The sequence below is a fragment of the Sceloporus occidentalis genome, unplaced genomic scaffold (assembly GCF_023333645.1).
Source record: "Sceloporus occidentalis isolate IW3139 unplaced genomic scaffold, rSceOcc1.0.p SCAF_6, whole genome shotgun sequence".
In the NCBI taxonomy this organism is placed as follows: domain Eukaryota; kingdom Metazoa; phylum Chordata; class Lepidosauria; order Squamata; family Phrynosomatidae; genus Sceloporus; species Sceloporus occidentalis.
This window is the reverse complement of record NW_028316986.1, coordinates 30,349,068-30,372,439: the sequence shown is the minus strand read 5'-3', so window position 1 is coordinate 30,372,439 and position 23,372 is coordinate 30,349,068. Positions and strand designations below refer to the sequence as shown.

The window sequence follows — 23,372 nt, the reverse complement described above, 5'->3', positions numbered from 1 at the left end:
AATTTAGGTTACATTGAGCCTACCAGACTTTATTTGTTTTTAAAACAGAAAGAGAGAGCAAGCCCCATTAGGTACATCTCAAGAACTAGAATGAACTTCAAAGCACATTACTACCACATAACACTCACACTGGATAATTACATCCAGTTCAGCTGCATAACTGAATCAAATAAACATCATTAATTTTATGGAAACCTGCATTTTGATAAATCAGCCTATCTTGGCTATAAGTAGTAATTTATTTAGTTAAAGCATAAGTGTATTCTCTGGGCTTAGCTGAATTTGACAGTTCTGTCATTATCAAGACAGACAGTGTATCGGTGGCCTCTAAATTTAGTTTGGAGTGGATTATAGCACTTCTGTCATGACTCCATCTGATGATGTACTTTAAATTGCCTTCTGGAGATGTCTATTGCTGTTGATCAGCAAAATGAGTTAGAGCTCTATAAACAGAGAATTCTGAGTGCTTCATCAAACTACAGTCCCCAGAATTCCATAGGATAGATCTGTAGCAATAAATAGTATCAGAGTACCACCACAATTCAAAAAGGATGTTAAGAAATTGGAGCATGTCCAGAGGAGGCTGACAAAATGGTGAAGGGTCTGGAAACTATGACCTTTGAGAAGAGACTTAGGAAGATAAGTATGTTTAGCCAGGAGAAGAGAAGGTTAAGAGTTGATATGACAACCCTGTTTACATATTTGAAAAGGTGTTATATTGAGAATGGAACAAGCCTGTTTGCTGCAGCTCCTGAGAAGAGGACCAAGAGCAATGGATTCAACTACAGAAAAAGTTTCCACCTCACCATTAGGAAGAACTTCTTGACAGTAAGAGCTGTTTGACAGTGGGACACACTCCCTTGGAGTGTGGTGGAGTCTCATTCTTTGGAGGATTTTAACCAGAGTCTGGATGGCCACCTGTTGGGGGTGCTTTGATTGTGTGTTCCTGCATGCCAGGAGGTTGGGCTAACTGGCCCATGTAGTCTCTTCTAACTCTACAATTCTAAGTGCTTTAACAGTGTAATAGAGATACACTCCAAATTGGACTTAAGAGTCCATTTATACAACACAAATCATTACTGACTTGTACCTCTGATTTCAGTGACATCCTAGGGTAGCTAGCTTAGAATCCAGTCCAGTATATGTAATCTTCTTTGGACACTAAATTATAAGAAAGTAGCTGCATGATTCATGATCACAAAGAACAGGAGGAGAGGAGGTGCATATCCAGGCATTCTTTCTTTAAAAGGTCCTTCAAACATTTTTATTTTCTTTGTAGAAATCATGTAAGACATGGAAGAAGAAATCCATTTGTATGACTGATCTTTTCTGTCTTTCCTTCTTTGTGGTCATTCGTAAGTGTTCCCTTAAAACCATCCTTAGCACATCATGAAATACAACAGGAAGGGATCTGACATGTAAGAAAAAGGGCAACTTGAGGAAGCAGAACTGCATTCTGCTTGTGAAAGAGCAAATTTGAATCAAAGCTTGTGTGTAGCTTCATGATATGAAGCTTCCGGGGTTTCATGTGTGACAGCCATAGTTCTCTTTCTTTGTATGTGCACACTTGTTAGGAAGGCACATCTAATTTTCGTTTTCTGGCAGCTGGATGCACCCTAAAGTAAAGGTAACTGGCACACATTATTGCCTACATTCAGTTTGTGTGTTTTTCCTCTAAATGGAACCATTCCCTACATAGCAAAATCACTGTGTTTGATGCAGCATTAACTAATGCATGTTTAACAATCTCTCATAAGCTCTTTATCTGTTATCTTGCACAAATTTCCCTTAAAGTGGACTTTGGACTGCTCTATCTGGCATCTTGCTGTACAAAAGCATAGTTTCAGGGGTTCATTTTTTTAATTTGCTACTGCCTGAGCAACAAGAAATGTGTGTGTTCTCACATTTTTCTAATGTTTGACTTTATAACCTTCCTTACTCTTTTTCCCCACTTAGCTTTTGAAGGCCTTATGGATATGAATTCGCTGTTCATAGCTTGCACATACCCTCTTTCCAAAAATTGTTTTAACTGGATACATTGCAAGGCAGTCTGTTGGGCACCTGAAGTAATTGTAATAATGTAAATTGAACTTTCACCCTCCCTTGTAGCAGCCCTGTATCTAAGCCAAGGAAAGGCAGAATCAAGCTTGAAATGAATTAAAATCTAGAGTGTAAATTGCAGATTGTGGGTGAACAATTCAATCAACCAAGTATGGAAGTAGTTCTGTAGGGTGTGGGGAGGTATAGCACATACATAAAATAAAATCCAGCAATTATGGAGGTTTTATGAGATCATTATACCCAGTAGCATCATCCCTATACTATAGGTACTTTGGGATTGGTGAAGGAAGCAAAGAAAGAGACACTTGCCCAAGTCACCCCGATTTTTTATGTCTTTGAGTTGAAACTTGAAGAAGGAAGTACCTAGTGCACAATTCATATGCTTAGTCACACATTGTGCCAGCCTGCTTATCTAGCATTCTTTTCCAAGTAATGATTGCAGGTAAATCTGTTATTTCAGTATTTCATAATGAATACCAGGATCATTAGCACATTTGAACCAGGCTTTCTACATCAGGTTGGGTAGATTGCTAGCTGGTGACATTTACTTATTTCTATTGTGGTTTTTTTTTTTTTTTTTTTACTTCCTCACTCATTTTTATTATAATTCTGAAGCCCACTAGATGCAACCAAGTATAAAATAGCCGCTCAGGCAAGAGAATCCATGCTAACTAGTAAGAAACAGAGTATCTTTAGGCCCAAGAATTTGTAATCAGTATCAGAAACAAATTCACAATGCACAATCCACTCTGGGATCGTCTTTGTCCCTACCTCTCTTTTTTCAGCAACCACTTTTAACAAAAGGGGGATGTTTTGAAGTGCTACTAATGTTAGAATATTGGGAGTATGAAACACTTGCCAAGCTACTGCAGATCACTCAAATGAAAATCAGCCTTTTACCTGCTACTATTCTACAGGAAGCCTTTAAAAATCTCACATAAGTAATCTTTTTTTTAAAAAAAAGAAAACATGATTGCCTTTTAAACTGTCTTCAAAGGTTCAGTTAGAGCATTTTCTTTAATCTTTCTTTCTCGGGGCCTTTTGGATTTTCTTGAAGGATGGCCTGGTCTGATATTTCTTTCATTTCCTGCTGCTTGATATGTTGCATTTCCAGAGCAGGGTCTTACATTGCCTCATTTAGTTCCTGGTTTCACAATGGAAATAAAAATGTGCTTGCTTTTCTAGCGTAAAAAGAGCATCAACAATTGAGAAGTCACACAGTGCATGGGAAAGTTCAGAAGACAATCGTAATAAACTAATGAGGGCGACATCAGCATCAAAATTAATATCCAAAAGTGGAAAGAATGCAGACAAGTAAGTAATTTGATTCCTAGTCATTGTCAACACAGGCAGTTGGGCCGGGATCGTAGCAACAGCACGGCCCATTCCAGAAGCAGGCTACCACCTGTGGTCCCAAGTCAGCATCGCCAGGAGTTGGTTTAAAACTACTCTTTTTTGATCTGGTCCTTTGGACCAGAACATGGCCTCACCATGGCTTCTGGTCGCTTCAGGGGCACTGTCACCCTCAAAGCGGCCAGAAGCCGCTTCTTTTGGCCTATGTGTTCTAGTCTTTAATCCTCTTCAACTCTTGGTACTCAGAGTTTCTAAAATGTCTGCCTGCAGTGAAATCTGAAGATGCCTATTGGCAGAACAAACACCATTGACAAAATGCCTTTCCTCTGCAGACCCAAATTTAAAAGCATTAAAAATATAGTAAATAATTCATCATTTAATGCCAGATGATTTAAAATCAGTTAAAAGAATTTTAAACAATATAGCTACAAGACATGGGCATCCTCGATAAAAATTAGTTGGGCTCAGAAAGCTTTAATGAAAAGCCAAATTTTGACTTAGTGCCAAAATAATCCCAATGTTGGCCCCAATTGGGCCTCCAGGGAAGAGAATTTTACAACTGAGGTACCACTGCAGAGAAGCCCCTCTCCCATGTCTTCTCACAATGTATTTGCTCTACACGTGGGGCACAGAAATGGGAGCCTTCAGTAGTTCTCAGCTCTTGTTGAAAGAGACATGTCCCTGAATACTTCGAGGTCCCAAGGTATTTAGGAATTTAAATATTATCACCACTTTGAGTTCAGCTTGGAAGCATATTGACAATCAATGAAGGTCCTTCAGAACTGGTGGAAACTCATTGAATAATCGAGCTGCTGCATTTTGTCCTACTTGCAGTTTCTGAATAATCTTTAAAGGTAGCCCCATGTACAATGCATTGCAGTAGTCTAATAGGGAAAGTACATGGACACTCTGTTATCTCTGGCCAGAAAAGGCTGTATCTGGTAGACCAGTCAATGCTGGCACCAAGCACTTTGAGTCACCGAGTCTGTCTGGGCCTCCAGTGACAAAGATGGATGTAGGAGTACTCTCAGACTATGCATTTACTCCTTCAAGGGGAATGCTTTCCCATTCAGGGCAAGTTAATCACCTAAGTCTCAAACCTGAGAACCACCAATCCACTAATATTTTCTAATGTATTCCAGAGAGATTTCTTATTAAGACAGATTATTTGTAAAATAAAAATAAGGAAAAATATAATAAACATGTGTAACAGTGAATTTAAGTAAAAAATGGTTTTAAAAAAAACCTTTTTATCCATCACTTTTTATATAAGTGATTATCTGCATAGTTTATCTACTATGTCAAAGTATCATTGTCAATATATCTTAATACATTGTTACTGATACTTTGTATCTGTGTTATCAAGTTAGTATTTATATATACTAATAACATTTTGCATTTCTTTCCCTAGACACAAAGATGTCATCGTCAGCCAAGGTAAGGGGAAACATTTGATTCGGGATTAAAGTTTTAGTATTACTAGTTAAGACTAATAATTGTACTTTATTATCAGTTTATCCCAAGATTCAAGACAGTTAATTCATTTATTGATATGATCATTAGGGCTTATTTCACCATGGACTCAGATCCTCTATGTGTGTGTGTATGTTGCGCTCAGACTCATTAGGAGGAAATGAGCATCAGTATCTTACAGGAACCGGCTTTTGCCTGTAAACGCTACCTTGTTCCTGTTTGTTCAGAAAGCAACTTTGCATGTGCCTTTCTTCTTGAATTTGGATCTGCAACCTTCCATGCTCACATGCACAAACACTCTGAAAATGCAAGGCCCTCATCTGGACTTTTGATTGGGGTAGATGTCTGACATACCAAGCACACAATCTTTTCAACTGCAGCATGAATACCCATGTTGGGATGCTGTCCATTGGGAACATGTTGTAAGGCTTTTACATGCAGTATAGCTTTTCTGATTTTTATTAGATCTTTTTCCCATATGGCTATTTACTTTTCCAAAATACTAGATTGAGTTTGGAATGGTAGATTTTACCCAGGACAGGAAACACCTGTAAGTTATTTTATTTCTGTCCCACAACCAGCAAAAATGTCAACCCGAGAAAAAAACAGCCAAGGTAAGGATTGAAACTATGCTAGCTGGTGGCTTTCTAGTTAAATGCTTTTTTGATCTTTTATTTGGCTTTTTTACTCTCCCAACGAATATGGGCCTAACCTATTAGCTTCAATAGAAATTTGTTCTTGAATTTTTACGTAAATAATAGTTTTTGAATCAAGAAGCATTACACTTTCCTGTCTCCAAATTTTAAATGTTAATTACTATGCATTTAATTTCCTGTTTCAGAGAATGGGCACGACACACTCATCTCAAGTTAAATGTTACATAGGCAGGTGTCTTCTGTCACACTCAGAAATACCAGCTAAAAGATCCCTATTGCTCTCAGTACTCTGGGTTACCAGTAGTGTAGTAATGTAATTGAATAACATTAACCAAAAGACTTTCAATTCTCATTTCTTAATAACCCTTAAAAGAAAATAAAAGTTAGTCTATGTCAGTAAATTTTTCCTTACTATCAGGCTGTGGCTGGCTTGTTGAAGAAGAAAAACAATAATGTGGTATTATCACAGAATGTATATACATGCATTGTCAGCTAAAAAACACACTTCTTGTTAAGAGTGACTGGCTTAGATCTGCAGATGTCATTGAAGCATGAAACTTGAAACCTGGAGCATGTTCGCTCTATGTTTGACATAGCTGTTGCATTTTACATTGTTCTTGTGGCTTTTACATATAGTAAAAAATCCTGTTCTTTGTGTTCCTCATTTGCACAGTTACTAGCTGGTGAAAAATTCGGGATTTTTTCCCCTCTTCATTATGTGGTTCATTCTGTTCTACACTGATATGTTGTCCCTTATTTGTTTTGCACTTCTCTTGTTGCACATAAGATGCACCCACACGTAGATTACCTTGTATATATATCTGTAATGTGATCCCTTGGAGCAGAGGATGGAGTGTAATGATCATACGGATTTTTTCATCCCTGTAAGTTATTACTGTGTTTGGGTCTAATATTTCTATATTTTTCATTTGAACAAACAGAAGATACAGATTGGATTTTTTTAATTGACAAGCTGCTTATGAGTATTGCTGATTTATTCCTGTATTATGTACTGTACGTTTAATGTTGTTTTACTTATACTTGGTTTACTGAAAAGATAACCATATTGTTCAGATGACTGGGCTACAAATTTGAGCGGGAACTCTTGAAAGCTGCACATCTTTTTGCAGATAAAATCACTCAGATTAGGTCCAAATTAGATGCTACAATTAATACAGTGTCAGTGGATGTTATCTTGGCTCCTACTGTTCCAGTGTTAATGGATACTTTTCAACTTGTGCAGCCTGATGATGTGGACAGAATCCTTGGAAAGATAAGAGCCACTACATGTGTCTTGGACCCTTGTCCTTCTTGGCTTATTAAACAGGCCAGAGGGGGACTGACTGAGTGGGTAAAGGAAGTAATCAATGCCTCCCTACAACAAGGCAGAATTCCATCCTGCCTAAAGGAGGCTGTTGTGAGGCCTCTGTTAAAAAAAGTCATCATTGGATTCCACAATAATGAATAACTATCGGCCAGTGTCTAATTTACCATTTCTGGGCAAGGTTCTGGAACATGTGGTGGCTTCCCAACTCCAGGGGTTTCTGGATGAAACGGATTATCTAGATCCATTTCAATCTGGTTTCAGACCTGGCTATGGAACAGAGACAGCCTTAATCGCCTTGGTGGATGACCTACGCAGGGAACTGGACAGAGGGAGTGTGTCCCTGTTGGTTCTTCTGGACCTCACAGCAGCTTTTGATACCATCGATCATGATATCCTTCTAGACCGTCTCTCTGGGATGGGGCTTGGAGGTACTGTTCTACAGTGGCTCCGTTCCTTCCTGGAGGGGCGAACTCAGAAGGTGGTACTGGGGGACTCCTGTTCGACCCCCTGGCCATTGACCTGTGGGGTCCCTCAAGGTTCTGTGTTGTCCCCTATGCTGTTTAACATATACATGAAACCGCTGGGAGAGGTTGTCCAGAGTTTTGGGGTGCGATGTCATCAATATGCAGATGACACTCAACTCTACTACTCCTTCCCACCTCACTCCAAGGAGGCAGTCCTGGTTCTAAACCAGTGCCTGTCTTCAGTAATGGACTGGATGAGGGCAAACAAGTTGAAACTTAATCCAGACAAGACAGAGGTGCTCCTGGTCAGTCAGAAGGCAGATCAGGGAATAGGGATCCAGCCTGTGTTAGATGGGGTCACACTCCCCCTGAAAACACAGGTTCGCAGTTTAGGGGTAATCTTGGACTCAGCTTTAAACTTGGAGTCCCAGGTCTCTGCTGTGACCAGGAGTGCTTTCGCACATTTAAAACTTGTGCAACAAATGCACCCGTTCCTTGAGAAGCCAGATCTGGCCACGGTGGTACATGCCTTGGTTACATCCCATTTGGACTACTGTAATGGGCTCTACATAGGACTGCCTTTGAAAAGTGTTCGGAAAATTCAACTGGTTCAAAGAGCTGCTGCCAGGCTGTTAACAGGCACCGATTACAGAGCCCATACAACTCCCCTGTTGAAACAGCTTCATTGGCTGCCAGTTCGTTCCCGGGCACAATTCACGATACTGGTTATATCCTACAAAGCCCTACATGGCTCAGGTCCACATTATTTGGCAGACCGTTTCTCCTGGTATGAACCTGCCCGGACTCTGAGATCCCCTGGAGAAGCCCTTCTCTCCATCCCAACACCTTCACAAACACATTTGGTGGGGACACGAAAGAGGGCCTTCTCAGTGGCTGCCCCTAGACTCTGGAACTCCCTGCCCAGGGAGATAAGAACGGCTCCCTCCTTGATGGCTTTCCGACGGCAGGTGAAGACCTACCTGTTCAAACAGGCATTTAAGGAATCATTATAACAGGCAGGAATGTTGGACTAATTTAATCATTCTGTTTAATGGATGTCATTTATCTATTTATTTTTTTAAATGTTTTAATTGTACTTTCTGTTTGTTTGTTTGTTTTTTAATTGCTGTAAAGCCACTCTGAGTCCCAGTCCTGGGAAAAGAGCGGGAAATAAATAAATAAATAAATAAATAAATAAATAAATCTTTCTAGTTTTTTTCCCCAATACAATGATTGATACATTTGAAAACATAAAATGTTGGGCAGAGATGATGTGATTACATCTAGAAATGCCAAACTATAAGTTTTTTTTTTTATAAATTGTGTGTTATATCTTACAACAGTTTCTCTGGTGATGTTATCACTCTGTAAATCCTCACCAGGCACTTCCATAGACTGCCTTGTATTTGCCATGTTGTATTGAACTGAGTTGTAAATCATTGAGTGCATCTAATTGCACAGCTATAGTAGTTTGATACCATTTTAAATGCCATGGTTCCATCCCATGGAAACCTGTGATTTTTACTTTGATGTGGTACCCAGGTTTCTCTGCTAGAGAGCTCTGGTGCTGTAGTTCAGTAAAATGCACTAGAGCTCATTAGCAGAGATTTCTAAGTATCTCCTGTGGTATCAAACTGCATGAACGGTATAGTGTTAATGCCATTCTGGCAGACAACTTTCGAGCTGTTTTGTCATATGTTAATGTGAAATAACTTCTACACAGCTAAAAACACCCCCCCCACCTCATCAAAAAGGCATGGATGCATGATAAGACATTTTTAAGTATTTGTTTATTTTTGTGCCAAACCAGCAGTTTGCAGAACTATTTCTTTTTCAGGGGCTAGTAAAACTAGTTACTTCCTGCTATACGATGTTGGTTTCTGGCGTAAACATTTGTGAACTGAAAAGCATGCTCCTTCTGATGTATGAACTGTTGCACATGCACGGGTCATGATTGATTGTAACAACATTAACCAAAATTTATCATTATGGGGAAATGCCTAGACAAGTCTGTATTTGCTATAATTTTTGCCCCCTTCTTGTCCTCTGGAATGCTCCTCTTTTCTTCCAGAACAGCTCCTTCTCAAACTACTTTGTTTGTTTGTTTATAATCCCATCTTTCCTCCTAATAGCAGGTAATAACAATAGATGTAATGAATTAACAATTGACTTCACAAGTTAAGAGAAATAATGTACACTTAGAACAGCCTGAAGAAAAGAAAGCACTTACGAACAGGCAATTTTATACTCCTTTTCCATGTTTATATAGGATCTGGGCTGGCAGTAATAGAGCCTAAACTAGGTGTAACCTAGTTGGGGATTGTAGTTATAGCTCATTGCTATGATAAAGACAGATTCCATGGTGGGTTCATTAGGGAAAGAATCAAAAATAATAATGCCATGAACGTCATGGGATCAGAAGTGTGATCATACTTGGAATACTCTGTGTGGTTCAACACATGTCAAAAAAACTATTTGGAGAGTTAGGAAAGGTATAGAAAGGAACAACCAAAATAATACAAGAGCTGAAATGACTCCCCTGTAAAGAAAGTTACATCATTTGAGGTTCTTTAACTTTGGGAGGCGGAACCCAGTAAAGTTAAATGGGGGCCATACTGAAAGTGTATAAAATTATGTAGTATGTAGAGTAGATGAGGAGGAGAGTTTTCTTTCACATAACTCTAGAACCAAAGGTAATGAACTGAAATGGAATGGTGGCATCTGATTGAACAAACTACAAGTCTAGATAAACCTTTGGGTTTTATCTAGTTCTCCTTAGGTTCTCATGTTCATTCACCTTCCTTAAATTTAGAAATTTAGTTAAATGTTCTGTATGGTTATGGTCCAACATGTCTCTTGCTAAGGGAGTGAGGTTGACAGGAATACTTAGACAGTTTTTCCTTCACCCTTCCCTTTGTTCTGCTTTTTATTTAACTCTTGCAACAGCCATAGCCAAATATACTTCATTAAAAATAGAAAGAAAAGGATGCAACATCCTTGAAACTAACATCAACAACATGCCATGACTCTTAGAATCTGTTCTAACGGTTTAATAAATTTTCAACCATATTTGGCTGGAGATCAAGGATGCAGCTATGTGCCAGTACCTATTTTAAGGACTTTGCTTTTAACTTGGCTGCACGTGAAATACACCCTTTGAGCTGAGCTGCCAGAACTAGCAGGCCTCTACATGCAAATTATGTGAGCGATAATGCTGGTAATGAGAAACAGGATTACCTATTTAAGTACCTGATGTGAATGTGTAAGAGTCTCCCAACTTTCCTAAGGCTGAGTTTTTCTTGAATCACTTGATACTATGCACGTATAGTTTATACTTATGCACATAAGGGATTTTTTTTAAAAATGCTTGAAACTAATGAAGAAATTGAAGCATTTTTTTCCCTGTCATGTTGACAGGAAAAAGCTCAGAATGTTTGAGTCACATTCCATTTCATATAGAATCATAGAGTTGGAAGAGACCCCAAGGGCCATCGAGTCCAACCTCCTGCCATGCAGGAAGACACAATCAAAGCACTCCTGCCAGATGGCCATCTAGCCTTTGTGTAACCTGTCAGTAGTTTTGTTTTTAAAAACACATGCATAGAAAGCAATTAGAGAATGGGTGTGATGGTGCCTAATCAAACATTGCTGGCAGGTGCCCAGTTCGGGAGAAGGCTAAAGGAGAATATCTCTTCCAAATGCTTCCTATTATGAAGATCCCTATCTGCATTTATTTCCCAGCATCTTTCTTGCATTACTTCTTCACTGGTTAGCAAGAAGAAATCTTGGAAATACAAGTTCTTCTAAAAGGAAAATCCAATAGAAAAAAGGCCACCAAATACTTAATGTGCTACTACAAATTCACAAACAGATACTTTTTTTTAACATTTTGAAAAGCAAAACTGCATTAAATTTTTACTAGTAAGATCTGTTTTCTTAGATAATTCATAACTGGTATAAACTTGACCAAGAAAATACACAGAGCCTGCTTGGTACGATAGTTTACCACCACTGCTACAACCATATGTAGGGCCATTCCTCCCTGGTTGTTTTTTGTTCTATAGAATATTTGCATGCACCCAGCGGCAGTTTTTCTTCCCTAATTTTTCCCTAAATATAATAAATAGTTCTCTTTGTTAACTGCAGTGACTGTACCAAACCACTGTGATCAAGACACTTAAACTCCGTTGAATTGAAACATCAGTTCAGTGATGATGGCAGCTTCCAGATATTTTTGCTCTTGTATGTAAGACCAATAAAATGCAAACACTTTCTCATTTTTGGCCCAGTTACACTGTTGTAGTAATCTTCTCTGGGCAGAATCTCTAGACAAAAAGGTCAGTGTGTCCTGTGGTCTCACATATGCAGAAACACATAATTCAACTCCTCGTAAAGCAGTTATTCTGCAATAATATGATCTTGGACAACTTCATGCCTATTTAAGTTTGCTGACTGGGCTGAGTGTTCTAGGAGTATTCATAGCATTTCATAAAAAGCTGATGACAACAGTTATGACTTATTGATAACTGCTAAGGGTTAAACTTTTGTTTCATCTTCCTCTTAAAGATGGCCACCTACATTTTTTTGGTACTCCTGTTTCTTTGCTTTGTAAGCAAAGGTAGAGGAGAAGAGGGTATAGAGAGCATGCTTGCATAGGGTTGCCATTTCACGGGAACAGGCGGGATTGGCACACCTTCTGGGGGCGGGCATGGTCCCTTCCTGCCCTCCCCCAGTTCCCAGGTGGCTGCCCGACTCAGGACTACGAGCCCTGCTTCCTCCCTTTTAAACTGTGCTGAGCCCAGGGAGTGCAGCAGCAGCAGCAGCAGCAGGGCTGGAGTTGGCAGGGGGCAGGGTCTGCTGGTCTGGCCTGCCCCCTATTGGCCAGCCCTCTGCTTCTTTGTTTGGGCGTGCTCCAACTTCCAAGCCGGCGTGGAGGAGCAAGAGCGAGGAGGGGCAGGCATCAGGCAGGCTGCTGGGGGGAAGGAAAGGGGCCTTATTCATGGCTCCCCATGGGGCCATTTGGGGCCTTTTTGGTCTCTGGGGCAGCCTGGCCTGGGGGTGGTGGTGCAGGGACGTAGTGAAGGGGTGGGTGGGTTGTGTGTGTGAAATGGCAGTGGGGGGAGGCTGCTGTTATTCCCCTCTTAGGGACTCCCTCGAGGGCCCTTCCCTGGAGAGGTCAGTTGGAAGATGAGGGAAGTCCAGGGGCTGGGGGGCACCTTGAAGAAAAGGATGTGTGGTTTTGTGGGAAACCTCTGTTGTGTGTTATATGTCTCGGCTTCCCTTCTCTCTTTGGGCAGACCTGGAAAGGAGGGTCGGAAGGCAATGGGGAGGCAGGATATATAGCTATCTCTGCTTCCACAGAGAAATAACCAGTTTGGCACTGCTTTTCAGCCTCCTGAATTAAGGTTATGGAATTCTGGGATTTGGAGTGGGGCCTTCCTTCCTTAGGCTCCGCACAACAAACTCCAACTCCCAAAATTCCACAGCCTTGATCCAGGATGCTGAAAAGCAGTGCCAAACCGGGTTATTTCGCCAGTGTGGATGCAGCCAAAAGGGGAAAATAGTTGAGGGAGACTCCAGTGAGGCAGCTTCCTCTTTCTCCTCCTCTTTCCCCTCATCGCCTCCCTCCTCCTCCTTGCTCTGATGCCACTGCCTGCTTCCTCCCCCTCTTCCTCATCCCCAATGCCGCCAGCTCTTGCATCGTCCCAGCTACATCTTGTCACCTCCTCCTCCTCCCTCTTCTTGTCTTCCCCAGCTCCTTTGTTGCCCCTCCGTGCAGGCTTCCCATCCACAGATGGCAAGTCCATGGATACGGAGAATAGACTATACACACACACACATATATGTAAACACACGTATAGACACACACACACACACACACGACACCATGCTAAGTGTGAAACCCAAGGGGTTTGGTTATGGAATAAGCCTCTGAAATATGCAAGAGGCCATGTTAAGTAAAGCCATGTTTAATGCCCAAATGTGCTGTTTGAAATGGGGGGAGGGGGGGTTGGCCAGAAAGGGAAGTACATTTCTGTCATCTGTGTAGGAAGAATGCCAAAATGTCCTCTATTTTGAACATGCCTAAGAAACATGCATTTATATTTACATTTTTTAAAAATTGGCAATTTTTTCGCATGTCCTCCATTTTTTAAAAAGGTGTCCTACATTTGAAAATGCTATCCTACATTTGTCCTACATTTGTCCCAGTTTGGAGGTCCTGACTTATGGCAACCCTATGCTTGCAGGACATTTGAAATATTCTGAAAAACTGTACAGTTTGGGAGAGAACCAATAAAACTAAGTTTAATGTTCTGGAACATGATAATTAAGCTAATATACATTGAAAGGAAGTTAAACTGATGCTTCTCTTAGCTTGTAGTTACAGGAGTTTGGCCCTGGGCAACTATATCTTTCATTTGAAAAATGCTTTTGTTGATATGCTGCCATTATCTGTAGAGTTTTCAAAAGAGTTTTTGCATTAACACTGCAATTGCCCTGTGGGCTTGTTATGCCAAAGAGAACATTTTGTAGTATTAAATTTCAAGCAAAAAGAAGCAAAGGATCTGTGTGAGAGAGTCCCCAGACATTTCCCTCAGTCAGGTTAGTCTAGATTTGTTTATACAGACATTTTAATCAAAAGGTCTGAAAATATATTCAGAGAGTGCTCCAAAGTTTGTATAGTATAACAGAAGAAAACAAAGGCACTATTCTCGCCTCCCCAGTACATTTGCTCCTTGTTTCTTTGTGCTGAGGAAACACAAAGAGAGATGCTTGGTATCTTTGTCGGTACTATTTATAACCAAAACCTCCACTCGGACAGCCACCACATTTCTCTCATGACGCCATGAGAATCTTCTGGCTTGCATTCTCAGTATTCCATTTATTTATTTAAATAGTACTATTTTGCCCTAAAGCCCAATATCTCTGGTTGCAGTTCAAGCAGTGAAAAAGCAGTGTGTGTACAGTTGGACCTCCTTATCCACAATTTTTTTATCCATAGATTCAAGCATTCATGGCTTGTAAGTATTCAAAAAATGCATATAAATTCCAAATAGCAAACCTTGATTTTGCCATTTTATATAAGGGGCACAATTTTGCTATGTCATTGTATTTAATAGGACTTGAGCATCCATGAATTTTGTTATTCGGGGGGGGGGGGGGGTCCTGGAACCAAACCCCAGCAGATAATAATGGCCTATTGTGTGTATGTGTATGCCTTCAAGTCACCTGTTTACTTATGGAGACCCCATGAATCTCAAAGGGTTTTCTTAGACAAGGAAAACTTCAATGTGATTTTTCCAGTTCCTTCCTCTGAAATCTAAAAGCATTAGACATTTTAAAACAATTAATGTAAATTGATGGTTTTGAACAGTCTGCCCCAGCTTAAAACATTTTGAAACAATTTAAAACAAATGCACATGTTGTATTGAAATTGAAATCCACTATTCCTCCATCTATGGTCTCTGGACTCCAAACCGTTTTTTGAAAAGTCACATTTTAACTTGACAATTAAAGAAAAGTCACTGTCACTGCCAGTTGCATCTACAAAGGAGGGAGATTCAACATCCAGGCTGCCAGAAAGAGAAGGCCTTCTAGGCAAAGCCACCTTGGATCCCATTTAGTTATATAAGTGGAATAAATAAATAGTCTCTGCTTAGTGCAGATGTGGGCTATCTTTGGTGTTATGTCCATCTGAAAAGAAGTGGGATGGTTATATGCCTGAAAAGAAGTGAGGTAACCTCATGCCCCAAACAGAAGCACTTCTTAATCTGACCTTTACAACTGAATGCACACTGCCTCCTTCTTTTGAACTGGACGTGGAAGTGACTTTTATTTTTTTCGCTTGCCTTTCGTAGGCCTTGTAGGAATAGCCAGAAAAAAAATAGTGAGTGAACATAAAGTGAATAAGGCAGTGGGGAGCCACCAGCAGCAAACACTGGAGAAGGTACAAATAGCCAGAATCCCATTTGGAGGGCCAAAGGTTCCCAATCCCTGGAAATGAAGGAAGATGGTATTTTTTTAAATCATATCTTTATTCATTTTCATGCTTCTTATCCATTTCACATACAGTGTCCTTTATACATTTGGCAACACAATATTTTTCCATTTATCTTCTCCTTTACATAATTTCAGTTCCTCTTTTTCAATTACTTTACTTTACACCATATCTCCTTACTTGTGCATCCTTTATAAATCATTATGACATGTTATTCCTATATGGTTGAATCTTTATATTCCTCTTGGTTTCTTCTCTTATCCTACCATCTCATATGGGTACTATAAGTTTATACAATATAAACTATATAAAATCTATATTTAAATGTAATAATCTAAATTTAATTTTCACTATGTACATATCTATATATCCATACCTTAGTAGTCATTCTATCTTTTCTTAATTCTTTCTTTCTTTCAGACGTTTCCTGATATCCTTCCCCCTTTGTTCCCTTTCCATCTCTTTCTTCCAATTTAACGCTTATTTCCAAACCTTTCCCTTCATCCTTAGGAAGACGAGAGGCCCTTGATTTGATGGGATTACATTAAATGATAGCTGAGTAGGTAGCTGGTTCGAAAGCTTTGAACAAGTATATTGTGCATTTCGGTTGGCCAATAAAGGTATCACTGATGGATTTTTGTTTGCATTTGTTAAATGACAACACAACTACCCCTGCATGTTTTTAGGAAGCTGGTTAGAAAGAGAGACAAACTGAGCCAATAAACTTGTGGTATTCATTTTATTCTGAAAGTCTGTGTCTGTTTCAAATTTATAGTTTACAATTAAGCTTAGTGTGAACGTGCAATTTTCAACACAGCTTGTTCCATTTTTGTTTGCAAAGCAAACTTACTCTCTGGTACACACTTTTGTTTTGACAGAAGGCGAATACATCAAGATGTTCATGCGAGGACGACCCATCACAATGTTTGTTCCTTCAGGTGTAGAAAAATATTGGGAAATCAAAACAGAGCTGCCTCCTGAGAAATTAAAACTGGAGTGGGTGTATCCTTATCACAGACCTCAACAAAACTTGTGCCATTTTCCCAGTGTTTCCCCACATTCTTTTTAATTTGTCTTTCTGATTTACTGTGAAGCTTATTTGATTTAATAAAAGGAGGAGGGAAACATCATAGGGAAAAATTGTTTCTTGTTCATTACAGTTTTGTGCAGTCAACATTAATTTTCCCTTTGCTGTTTCTGCTCACATTGTCTTATAGCTTGATACAGATGCTTTGAAGCAGTTAGTTCAGTGCTCTGAATACTTCAGTTTGTTAGATGCTGTGTTATTCTCTGTTCAAAAACCAGAAGTTGTCTTACTTGATCAAATCAAGGATCCATTCACTTCAACAGATGGGAAACTTTTCTCTTGTGGGTAACATTCTCTTATGGCACGGGTTACTAATCTGGGTGCCTCCATACCCAGGCGGTGCAACATAGAATTTCAAGGGTTGCAATATAGAGTGCTTTGTGTCCTTAAATCACAAATCATCGCTCAGCCAACTACCAGTGTGCCTTGACAAGTGGTAGTAGTAGGTTGCAGTATTGCATACATAGTTGTCTCATTGATTATTTAATCAAAAAGAATTTCAAAATTTACAAATGTTTACAGTTTTTTCTGAATTAGAATCTAATTGCTCAATTTATATTTGCATTTTATGAACTGAGTTTAAAGCTTTTTATAAATTTCAGTTTGTTCACCTGTAGTATTGTATGTGATTCAATTTGTGGTTTAAAAATTAGAAATTAGATTTCTTCATCTACAAATGGATATTAGTTTTGTAGGGATGCAAACATTAACCAAACATTTCCTAGGGGTGTGGAACCTAAAAAAAGGTTGGAAACTACTGCCTTATGGTTAACGTGTGGGAGCCCACATGCTGGCAAAAGCTTGATACATAAACTATCCATCCATTTGCACACATTGTAGTCATTCATTTAGTTTACTCTCTTTCTCTCTGCAAGAACATACCCACATGCTCTAGGGATGCAAAGAATACTTACAATTTTTCTCAGCGTGTGCCTTAATAGGTAATGATGCCCCACTGAGAAAATTACAAACCACTATGAAGATATTTTTGCACAGAAAACAGTCTTGTTACAAAATGCACTCTTTTCTGATCAAAGTGTTTTAAGAAGAAAAAAATATTTTAAAGTTTCTTACAATTTTGTAGAGAAACTTCTTATATGTATCATACTTTGGTCAGGCCCCACCTGGAATATTGTGTCTAGTTCTGGTCACCACAATTCAAAAAGGATGTTGAGAAACTAGAGCGTGTCCAAAGGAGGGCGACTAAAATGGTGAAGGGTCTGGAAACCATACCCTATGAGGAACGACTTAGGGAGCTGGGGATGTTTAGCCTGGAGATGAGAAGGTTAAGAGGTGATATGATAGCCTTGTTTAAACATTTGAAGGGATGTCATATTGAGGAGGGAGCAAGCTTGTTTTCTGCTGCTCCAGAGAACAGGACCCAGAATGATGGATGCAAGCTGCAGGAAAAAAGATTCCACCTTAACATTAGAAGGAACTTCCTGACAGTAAGGGCTGTTCGACAATGGAACAAACTTCCTCGGAGTGTAGTAGAGTCTCCCTCCTTGGAGATCTTTAAGCAGAGGCTGGATGGCCATCTGTCAGGGATGCTTTGATTGATAGTTTCTGCATGGCAGGGGGTTGGACTGGATGGCCCTTGTGGTCTCTTCCAGCTCTACGATTCTATGATTCTATGAAATAACCAAAGACTTAGATCATTGATACACTGACTGGAGACAGAGACTTAACCTCATAAAGGCATGCTGTGCACAGCATTTGGGCTTTCTACCTTCCTCCATATACTAGAAGTAAAGTATAGACTGACCCTTAGCTGATTTAGGGGCTAAACAGACAGGTGTTATACACTGGCCTGGAGGTGGCATGAAGGCACAGTGCTCTGTTGGTGCAGCGTTTAAATGCACTGTGCCAAAGGAGCACCAAAAAGCTGCTGTCACAGTGGCTAGGGCACCCTTTATGTGATGCAAATAGGAACTGCTTTTGTGGCTTCTTTTTGCACTGTGGAAAGGCCAGATCGGGACCGCAGCAGGTAATTGCTGCAACCCTGATCCGGCAAGGAAAGGCGTAGCTGCAGGCTGCTCAAAAGGGGCGGTCTGTTGAGCCCCTCATTCTGATTTAGTCCCATAGGAGTTGCTTGATTTGTGTATTGTTTGGTTTGGCTTTGCTAGAGCTATTTCAGTGTGCAAAATTTTATTTCCAAAACTTTTTCTGGCACATTATTTTCTCTTTCTCCCAATATCTTCTTGCTTTATCTTCCAGACAGCCTTTGTTACATTACAATAGGAACAATGTTTTTTGAACAATAATTTCTAACTAGTACAGCAGGAACAGAACAAGACTACTGTTCTGTTCCCCAACATGAGAACAGCCAGCCCATGTGAAAAGAATGGGGGAAATCAGACTGTGAAATCATGTCTCAGATTAGGAAAGGTAGCTGTACTGAATTATCTCTGTCCTGATACAGACAGGCCAAAATAAAGCTGCTTCGAGTCACTTTGGAGGTATGGTGTTTCAATGATGCATGCGTCCTAAGAGTCTGGAAGCTGCACCAAAGCTGCACTCCAGTCCTTAGGACCAGAGCATGGCTTTGGTGTGGCTTCTGGACTCTTAGGATGCATGTGTCATTGAAACACCATACCTTCAAAGTGACTTGAAGCAGCTTTATTTTGGCCTGTCTGTATAGGGCCTCTGATTGGAGACAGAGACTTCATTAGAAATATCACTGAATGTCTACCCACATATTTGGCAAAGTGAAAGGGGATTCCTTTGAGGATATGAAACACAATTCTCATAACAAACATAATGAAATAGAATCAGATTGACAGGTTTTTTGAAAGAAACTGTTGGACTGTAGACTACTCCACCAAGGCAAACATGCTCTTTACTTTTTCTATATTTGCTTTATTTTTTTTACCTTTTCACCCTGTATTATCAACTATTAGATCTCATTGCTCACAGTTACACACACACACACACACACAGAGAGAAAGAGAGAGGGGGGGGGATCATACAGAACTTTTCAGCTGGCTGGAAAATAGAAAAGCATCCTTCTTTCAGATTGTGTGACTTTCAGTTTGGTGAACCAGGATACAGATTTGGGCCTTCTTGTTATGTGCATTGAAGTCCTTTCCAACTTATGGTGACCCTAAGGCAAGCCTATCATGGAGTTTTCTTGGCCAGATTTGTGCAGAGGTTTGCCATTGCTTTGCCCTGAGGCTTAGAGCACGTGACTTGCCCAGTTTGTTTCTAAACAAGAGATATCAGATGAAACTGGTATTCTAAAAGTTTATAATCTCTTGCCTGCAAATATGTAAATTGGACATTTGCAGCTGTCAGTTCATTGATGTCAAATGAAGCTGATGAAAATGTATACTGAAAACTTCTGATGACCGGTGAAGTCAGCATTCTTTTTTAGAATTGGTTTATCCTAAGTCAGAGGAAGGACTGTTCTTTCACAATCACTTCTGAGTCTTTTGTATATATAGCTTGCACAGTCTGAAAGCCAGTTATGGTTTTTTTTCTTTAACATTTTGGATATTTGACACCAAATGGATTTTATCATTGCTGTTATTTATATTTCTTTTGACTTAGAAAAACTACCTCCCAAAATTATTTCCAAGTAAAATTGTATTAATGGAATAAAACATTCTGGGACAGCTTTCCAACTCAGGCCTAGTGAAAATATAACACTATCCTTTTCCTAATCTGATTTTAAGGAAGCGTAATAGATTTATTGCTAGAATTTGAACTAAAATAATTTCTTCAAAAATAAAATACACTAAAATAAAGATTTCACCATAAAGATTAGGACTACTGTGAAAATTCATGAACATTTTCATCCTTCATGTTACTCACTAATAATTTTCTGCTTTCCACCTGGTTCCCACTTGGTCTGAATTGATTCCCCCCCCCCCCCAATAAATCGATTCAGCCCCAAAACACCCCATTTTACCAGCATCTTTTTGACACAGATTAAATGGGTAAAAACCATGGCCCCTCTTTCTGATTTGAATTAAGTGGGAACCATCAAGGTTTAAACCTCTTTAGACTCCCCAGGATTCCATAGGATGGAACCATGGCAGCTAAACTGGAATAATAGTGCTGTAACTCTGTCGCATGAATGGGCCCTAAGTTTTTACTGGGGGTCTTTTTTCATGCTTATTTTGTGTGGGTTTTATTCTATTCCACACCTTGGTTTAAGTCATTCTGCACCCTCCTCAACCTTGTTTAATCCCTGAAAGAAGTTTCCAAGATTCTGGATTTGCTTAGCAGTATCTTGCCACCTTGCAAGACGCTGCTGGAATTTTCACACACTTCTTTTAAAAGGCCAAATGGAACTGATACACTTCTTCTCTGGAATGCAGCAATAGGAAGGCCTACTGTCTGATGCAATCCTTTGGCTGCAAAATACATTAAAGTAGTTCAGTGATTTCTGTTAGTACCTAATGAAAATTTCATATTTGGGGTTTATAAACTGACACAGTTCTTCATACTTCTGTTTGGTAGTTTTCATATCTCTTGCATTCTCTCTTTCCTCTATATATACAAATATTCACTCATAGCAAGTTTGTTTTGCCCAGGATGCTTTTATCTGCTTAAATGCTTATTCATGGATTGTATTTATTTATCACCTCCTTACTCTGGGTGAACTGTATAAAAGGTGTTTAAAAAATACTCACACACCTAAAATACAAATGCAGTTTTTAAAGAGCCAGAATGAAAGCCCAAACAACACAAAAATACTAACAGCTAACATAAAAATTCCCTGAGACACATGGGCCTGAATACCATATAAACCTTGCAAGACACATACAAGCATTGCAGCTTTCTCGGGTACCCAAACCCTACTGGTCTTTAATAGCAGGTCTTTGGGGCCTTAGCTGCATGAATATTGACATATATCCACATCTGGAAGTTGCTTTTGGAACTACAATGGCTACGTTGGGCACTGGCTGCAGATTGCTAAGACCTTCCTGTGTTTCATAGCTGAATGAGCCCAGAATATCTTTTTATCTGGTTGTTTTTTTTAAAAAATGTTCTTGTTTTAATGTTTTGATCTTCGTTGAGTGCCAGTCCAGAGATAAAAGTAGAATATAAATCAAAGGAATACTGCCAACTTAGGTCTTTTAGTGAGAGAAAAGTTTGAAACAAATAAACAAAACACTGAATAACATCATTTGTCCATCTTGCCCAATCAGCTCTGGTCTTCTTTAGTCTGTCCTACTAGAATCATAGAATCATGGAGTTGGAAGAGACAGCAAGGGCCATCCAGTCCAACTCCCTGCCATGCAGGAAATCTAAATCAAAGCATCCCCGACAGATGGCCATCCAGCCTCTATTTAAAGACCTCTAAGGAAGGAGACTCCACTACACTCCGAGGGAGTCTGTTCCACTGTTGAACAGGCCTTACAGTCAGGAAGTCCTTCCTAATGTTGAGGTGGAATCTGTTTTCCTGTAGCTTGCATCCATTGCTCTGGGTCCTAGTCTCTGGAGCAGCAAAAAACAAGTTAGCTCCCTGCTCAATATGACATCCCTTCAAGTATTTAAACAGGGCAATCATATCACCTCTTAACCTTCTCTTCTCCAGGCTAAACATCCCCAGCTCCCTAAGTTGTTCCTCATAGGACATGGTTTCCAGATCCTTCACCATTTTGGTCACCCTCCTTTGGACACAGTCCAGTTTCTCAACATCCTTTTTGAACTGTGGTGCCCAGAACTGGCGGGGCCTGACCAAAGCAGAATATAGTGGCACTATTACTTCCCTTGATATAGACACTATACTTGTATTGATGCAGAGTAAAATCGCATTGGCCTTGTTAGCTGCCACATCACACTGTTGACTCATGTTCAGCTTGTGGTCTACTTGGACTCCTAGATCCCTTTCACATGTAGACTCATTCAGCCAGGTGTTCCCCATCCTATATCTGTGCGCTTCATTTTTCCTCCCTACGTGCAGTACCTTGCATTTCTCCGTGTTGAAATTCATTTTGTTAGCTTTGGCGCAGCTTTCTAGTCTGTTCAGGTCATTTTGAATTTTGATCCTGTCCTCTGGGGTATTAGCTACTCCTTCTAATTTGGTGTCATCTGCAAATTTGATAAGTATGCCCCCAATTCTGTCATCCAAGTCATTAAGATGTTGAATAGCACTGGTCCCAGGACAGGCCCCTGTGGGACCCCACTGGTCACTTTTCTCCAGGATGAAAAGGAGCCATTGTTGAGCACCCTTTGGGTTCCGCTGGTCAACCAATTACAAATCCATGTAACAGTTACGTTGTCTAGCCCACATTTCACTAGCTTGTTTGCAAGAATGTAATGGGGAACCCTGTCAAAAGCCTTACTGAAATCAAGATATACTATATCCACTGCATTCCCTTCATCTACCAAGATGGTAATTTTATCAAAAAAAGAGATAAGGTTTGTCTGGCATTACTTCTTTCTCTGAAATCCATGTTGACTTTTTGTGATTATGGCATTGCTTTCTAGATGTTCACAGATTCTCTGTTTAATGATCTGCTCTAGAATCTTTCCTGGTATAGATGTCAGACTAACTGGACGATAATTGTTGGGATCCTCCTTTTCCCCCCTTTTGAAGATAGGAACAACATTTGCCCTCCTCCAGTCTGCTGGGACTTCTCCTGTTCTCCAGGAGTTCTAAAAGATTATTGCCAATGGCTCCAATATTACATTTGCCAGTTCTTTTAATACCCTTGGATGTAGTTCATCAGGTCCTGGAGACTTAAATTCATTTAGATTAACAAGGTATTCCTCTACTATCTCTTTACTTATTCTGTGCTGAATTTCCCCTGTTCTGTCCTCTGCTCAATTTTCCTGAGGTTGAGCACCCTTTGCCTTTTCTGAGAAGACTGAGACAAAGAAGGTGTTGAGTAATTCTGCCTTTTCTCTGTCCTCTGTTAGCATTTTGCCACCTCCTCCACACAGTGGCCCTACCGTTGTGACTGACAGCAAGGACTCGCAAGGGCTTCAAGTCAGGATT

At 39.9% G+C, this 23,372-nt stretch overlaps 1 protein-coding gene across 5 annotated transcripts in view; it reads left to right on the top strand.

The window, feature by feature from the left end:
* Positions 1-23,372, top strand: part of EML4 (EMAP like 4) — a 246,570-nt gene that overhangs the window by 164,498 nt on the left and 58,700 nt on the right. For 3 of the 5 annotated variants that reach the window (XM_089529197.1, XM_089529195.1, XM_089529198.1), the window contains 4 exons: positions 3,247-3,375; positions 4,826-4,851; positions 5,469-5,501; positions 16,212-16,335. In XM_089529197.1, the coding sequence (XP_089385323.1) occupies positions 3,247-3,375; positions 4,826-4,851; positions 5,469-5,501; positions 16,212-16,335 (312 nt within the window). The remainder of the gene's footprint in view (positions 1-3,246; positions 3,376-4,825; positions 4,852-5,468; positions 5,502-16,211; positions 16,336-23,372) is intronic. The other 2 variants (XM_089529196.1, XM_089529199.1) reach the window with 1 other exon arrangement.